Raw genomic sequence first — 6,322 nt, 5'->3', positions numbered from 1 at the left:
GGTCAATGAAATGTAAAGTATTTTCTAACATTTGCGCATGCGTCACTTTTAGAATTAAGTACGTCGATCTATATATATCATGTAAATTTATGGTTGTTGTACCTCTACACGATATTATGAATATTTTTCTCCCGCTTTAATCAGCTCATTAAAGTAAGGTACATATAGAAATATTTCTTTATTTCTCTCAATATAAAACACAAGAACACTCTCTATATCTTTATCTGTTCTATACATTAATATAAATTATATGTATACATCAAAACAATTATAATATTTGATATCTTAACTCGTTTATTAATGATAAAAATTATTATACAATATATTTTTATATTATATTTATATGTATATATATATATAATGGTATTTTTGAAAATAAATACGATCAAAAGTGCTAAAAAAGTATCGAATTTTTTGTACTATATGTAGATACAAATATACATTGCGTACATCGTCTGCAACATGCGTAAAAGTATCGAGATTTTTTAAAGAACGTATTCGTTTAAGTCGAGAAAAGCGCCGAAAATGTTGAGATAAAATGGCGGGAAATGGCGGAATAATGCATGCTTCTTCCATTTTTTGCAAATCGGAAGTTGGCAACAGTTGTTAGTCGGGGTAAAAACAGCGGGAGAAACAGCGAAAATGCCAAGAAGAGCAGAGATGCTGAGAAAAAGGCCAGAAAAAAAGTGAAAATGCTAGAAAAGGCATCGGAATTGTCGAAAAAAGTACCGGGAGTATCGAAAATAATATCGGGAACGTCGAGAAAAGTTTCGGCAATGCCGTGACGACTATTATTATGCGTAAGTATATCGCATATTGTCTATTCGAATTTGTACAGTTCCGTCAAGTGAAAGAATAATTCCGCATTCGTAATTATTAAATATTAATAAAAGTAAGTCATCGAACATAAATGAGTATTGCCTAAGTATAAATATGTGTTGGAAGAGTCGGTCTCTCTCTTCCTCTTTTGTTATACATGGACACAAAATATATATCCGCGTTGGAGAATAGATATGATACATTCATCAAATGAAATCCACACGACCGTAGCTGGGTGAAAATATACATTCGTCAAATGAAATCCACACGTCCGTAGCTGGGTGAAAATATATACATTCGTCAAATGAAATCCACACGATCGTAGCTGTGTGAAATCTAGATAAATCTAGCTAAATTTGTCATCAAAGAAATTGGTAGAATAATTAATAGCATATACCATATTGCAAGTAATTTCTTTTATAATACCTGCATGATTAATGATATATGTTTATTATTTTATTTGTTATATTGTACTATTAATATTATTTTCTATTTTATCAATTTCTTATTCTTTTTCTTTCTTTTATAGTTCCAACATCTTCCTCACACATCCCTTCCAGTCAGCTTCAATTGTATGGGCTTTGATGGTACAGAGATCAGATGCAAAATCATTTTAATGTTGTCGCGATTTACGCACTCAATCTTGAACTTCTTGATGAGCTGCAGAAAGGAAGAGAAAAAAACGAGATGCATCAGAATTGGAACAATGTCGAATTGGAATTTATTAGACTCACCTGCGCCAACGTGAGAGACAGTTGCGTTTCCGCGAGTTTGCGACCAATGCAGCTCCTCACTCCCATCGCAAACGGCAGAGTGGCATACGAATTCTTCACACCTTGATAAGAACCGTCTTTCGTCCTGATCCACCTTTCCGGCCTGAAGTCATTCGGTTTCGGAAAATCGTTTCCATTCCGGCCGCTCGAGTATATCGACATGATGATTAAATCCTAGGAAATTGAAAGTTCTATCTCTTACAAGTTGCAAACATTTTTGTCTATGTAATATGTAGAAATCTACAAGTCTATAGTTTGAAACGATATAACGCAGAAATTTATTACTCCACAGGATTACCTCCTTCGAAACGAAGTAATCGCCTATTGTGCTGTCCGCCGGCAAATATCTCGTCAGAAATGGCGCGATAGGGTGCAACCTTAGAGCTTCCCTCCACACGCCTTTCAGCAGAGGATGCCGTAGAATCTCCTCCGTCGACAGGTCCTTGATATCGTGAAACAACTGGTCCTGCAGCTCAGGACGACCGCTGAGCAATAGCAACGCCCATTGCATGCTGATTGCCGTCTAAATAATCAAATGATTCTAAAAATAATCGTTTTTTATAAGGTATATTCTATGCGACTTTAATTACAATTAATTATAATTATCAGTCGACTTTTCCTCAGTTCTAAAATGCTGATATTTGAATTAAAACAACTTCAAATAATTGTATCTGATATTGTGAATATAATTTAAACATCTTAATCTATATCAAATTACAAATACGATTTTTTTATCTAATCATTAATTCGTATAAGCGAAAGAATAATTCAATTTAAATACATGAAAAATGTAGAATAAAATTTTTTTTATAAAAGATTTTATTTCTGATAAAAAATCAGAAAAAATTAATGACATTTTTTCTTTTTCAAATTTAAATATATTTTATGCACAGGCACTTTATATATTGATAAATTGAAGAACGCACTGTGTCGCCAGCAGCTATAATGAAATCGACGACGATTCTGACAATGTCATCATCGCGGATACCGTTGCTCATCATCATCTGTAAAAGTCCGTCGCTGTCTAGCTGGATCATTTTCGGAACTAAACTGCGTACTTTGACCATAATTGTGTCAGCAGTGCGAACAAACTCGGTCCATGCCGACAGTTTGAGTTTCATGGCCAGCTTGGCCGGCATCATCGACAGGGTGGCGGAATACATGAAAATCTGGTGCAGCATCAGAGCCAAATGCTCCGCCTCGGAACGCATTTGCTGCTTACAATCTCGCCATCGCGAACCTATCAGAGTCGCCAGCATGGCTGCAAGAACATGCGACTTCAATCAGTCGTAAGCGCTAACTAAATACATATATATATATATATGTAAAGGCTTACTTTCGATAGACCACAGATAGAGCTGAGATTCCAGATTCGGTATCGTAGAACCGACTAAACTGTGATCCATCCACTTTCTCGCTAGATTCTCGGCGGCTTCCTGGCAAGGTGTGCACATTAATTTTGCTGGATCAGGAAGCAACATCGTCTTGTTGAGGATACGGCGAAAGTGCAATCACTCGTCTCCATCCCTGTTTAAAAAAACAAAACGGGTGTGTTATATAGAATTTAAATTTTTTCTTCTATTACTACAATTTAAATCACTAACATCTACAGTTCCATTTTTCAGTGTCAATAAAAGAACATTCTGTGCATACATGAAGAGTAGTCCTCGGCGCTCCGCTCGGATCTCGTTGTACAGCCTCCAGGCCTCTGGTAGAAAATGTTGCGGCGTAGGACCCTCGAGTCGCAAGAAGATGTTGCGAAATTCATCAGTCGATTTGACGAAGACGGCCCTGCAATGGTCCGATCTTATCCTTGAAGATTGGGCCCAGTTCTTGATGTTTTCTGTCCACGTACTCGTGCAGTTTCTGCGCACCTCCAGCCATCAATAGGGACAACATCGTACCGAACAAGGGGATTCCTTGTGGCTCGGGCAGTGGTTTTCTCGCAGAAGTGCTAAAGTCTCGCACGAATGTTTGCGAAAACGCCGATCTCCTCGTCGCATTCTGGCCGACGAAGTTCCTCGAGGAACGAGCAGTATCTTTTTCATTCTTTCTCTTCTCTAGGACGAAGACTCGTGGATCGAAGCATCCCAGCGTTCCGCGTTCCTTGGAGAACGAGACGTTGAACTCACTGCAATAGTTCGCCGACCTCGAGATTCTACGCGAGATTCTTCGCACCACCCAGTGCATCTTCACGACGACACCGAGTATATGAATTCGCGGGAACTGTGTGCGACGACTGTGCGCGAATCTTCACTGTCGACAAGAGAAATCAGATCGTATCATCGATTCAGCATCTTTTTCTTCGAGTCGACGAAATTAGAAATTATCAGGACAAAGGTAACGCGAGAGTAATGTATAAATTTTTTATTTTAAGAGACAAAAAGAATATTATTTTAACACGACTTTTCTATATATGTATATATATATATATATATATATATATATATAGAAAAGTCGTGTTAAAATAAATAATATATATATATATATATATAACGCAAAATTATTATATAAAATACAATAATAATAATTTATTTTATTTTCAGTTTGCAAATGGCTAAAAGAGAGAATCTCTATTTTTCTGTACCGGAAATACCGCACCAATCTTACGTACTATATTAACATAATGCGATGCGTTATGCGTTTCTTCACGCACTGAGAAAGTGCTGCATGGTCGGGAGATAAAAAGCGCGATTAACAAAGAAGGATGATAGCAGAAACGAAGTGCGTATCATGTGTATGCATAAGCATTTCGGCGGGAGAAATTGACAAGTTTTATCTCTCGTCGACGATGAGCGTTCTTCATCATCCGACCGCAGAATGATGCTGCCGCGCGATACAATCTTTCTCTGATATTCAATGAAACGCATATATAGTATCATGAAATATCTCGTACAATTAATGTTTATTCATTTTCAATTTCATTAAACAGGTAAGATATTTATAATCTCGCTCGTTATCATTTCTCGTTTGACTGGTTTTTAAAAAGATACATTTTATTTTTAGAAAAAGTGTGAAATATCGATAAGCCGAAACATCCTAATGAGCGAGCGTTAAACGACTCTTCAGATCTCGAAAGCACGCCATCAACGATAAGATGCTATCCTTTGGTCCAGTGTTTCTCAAACTCAAATGTGTATGTGAATTTAGTTTACACAATTTTTGAATACAATTTTTTACTTTTAATTAGTAATTTTAACGTACACTCGTAAAGTGGTTCAAAATTTTAATAAAAATTTGACTTATGTCAATTTATCTAATTATTTAATTAAATAAATCCATCACGTTATTTAGCGACAAACTATTAATATGAAAGCTAAATGTACTAATTTATTCTTTAATTAACTTTTAATTTGTCACATTGGAACAATTGATACATATCTCACTGTTTAAATAGTTTTTAATAATAAAATATTTATATGCACACCAATACACAGTTATATTCTGGCTCGGCTCTTCTCGTATAAAATCACTATTGAATTATAATCTCTCTTCATTGTAGAACATTTTAAAAACACTTGTTTATATATATTTTTTTATGAAATATATATATATTTTTTTTTAATTGTACTCAATATATGCTTATTGTTTTTTTTCAGGAGTATATATACCGTTCTTCAGTTGCACCCAATTGTGTCGAATGTTTCTGTCAATCTAACAAGCCATTCTACAGAGAGTCGGACTCGTCTGGCGAGTATCTCGATGCTTACTGCCGCGTTCGGCTTCCTGATATCCGGTCGCGGTGGTAAACCGGAAACACGGCTGACCGGAAACGGAGCGAAACTAGAACTGAACCGATCATCTCTACCTTCTTTTACAACAGAGTCGTTCAGACTCGCAACGGGAGATCGTAAGCCGCTGTATGTTGTTATCTATATATAGAATCTCTGTCATCCCTCTCATCTTGATCAGAGGTATATGCAATCAAAATTCTTTTTCGATTTTCTGTATGAAGATTAGATTAATTATGCTCAGATGTTCAATTTAATTTTAGATTATCGGTATCTGTTCAATTTTTTTAAGAAATAATTTTTCTTAATAAATAAAAAGCTCTTGGTATTGCTTTAATTTTTTCATCTTTATAAAGATGACAGAAATTCGTTTTAATTCTAAAGCTTCAATCTTCAGAATCATTCATATTTGAATATACATTTTTAGAAAAAAGGAATTCTTTTGTTCAACAATAAATTTTGGAACAAGCTGTAAGCGCCTATAAATAATGCAAAGGAATATATTTGAATGTCAAAATAGTTGAAACGATTTATCGAGAATACAAAAAAGAGACATAAAGAGAGAAGAGGGAAAAGGAAAAAACAAGTCACTTCTATCTTAAAATATGCTCAATTTATTCAAAATAAATCACAACCATATAAATTTCAGAAGTTTTATATTGCGTTTTTATTCAATATTTCTGACTGAAAAATTTTTGAAATTTTGCATACTATTGAAATACATTATCTTATATTATTAGACAATTTGGCGATATAAGAGATATTTTAGACCTTAGAGTATAAAAATACTTTCTTGTTTCTCTTTTTTTTAAATTATTTCATTTCTATAAATAATCTATAGTATTTTACCTGTAAGTTTAAATTAAAACTTATCTTTTGATTAGAGTTTTTCTCTAATGTAGGACCTTAATTATTATTATACATTATTTATTTTTTTCTAATTACACTTACATATATTTTCGATATTTACAAGTTTAATAAGAATATATAAAATATTAA

General features: G+C 34.3%; 1 protein-coding gene and 1 long non-coding RNA gene across 3 annotated transcripts; one reads left to right on the top strand and one right to left on the bottom strand.

Annotated features, from left to right (window-relative positions):
- Positions 1-276: 276 nt before the first annotated feature.
- On the bottom strand, positions 277-3,998 carry sad (Cytochrome P450 family protein sad). Its single transcript, XM_085482560.1, is given in 7 exon segments — positions 277-1,479; positions 1,554-1,766; positions 1,891-2,115; positions 2,519-2,853; positions 2,929-3,119; positions 3,246-3,382; positions 3,384-3,998. Coding segments are annotated over 7 exon segments (1,617 nt in total). The 5' UTR covers positions 3,783-3,998; the 3' UTR covers positions 277-1,362.
- Positions 585-5,974, top strand: LOC114936300 (uncharacterized). Of its 2 annotated transcripts, XR_003820674.2 has the most exons (8): positions 588-800; positions 1,349-2,157; positions 2,486-3,140; positions 3,218-3,932; positions 4,139-4,524; positions 4,599-4,728; positions 5,192-5,452; positions 5,751-5,974. It is a non-coding gene; the product is annotated as an uncharacterized LOC114936300 (long non-coding RNA). The 2 variants fall into 2 exon arrangements; XR_003820673.2 differs by lacking the exon at positions 5,751-5,974 and having other exon boundaries at positions 585-800.
- Positions 5,975-6,322: the final 348 nt, after the last annotated feature.

Source organism: Nylanderia fulva, unplaced genomic scaffold, assembly GCF_048542155.1.
Source record: "Nylanderia fulva isolate GAGA-0341 unplaced genomic scaffold, ASM4854215v1 Scaffold21, whole genome shotgun sequence".
Classification (NCBI taxonomy): domain Eukaryota; kingdom Metazoa; phylum Arthropoda; class Insecta; order Hymenoptera; family Formicidae; genus Nylanderia; species Nylanderia fulva.
Note: the sequence above shows the minus strand (reverse complement) of the source record. Positions and strands in the feature narration are given on the sequence as shown.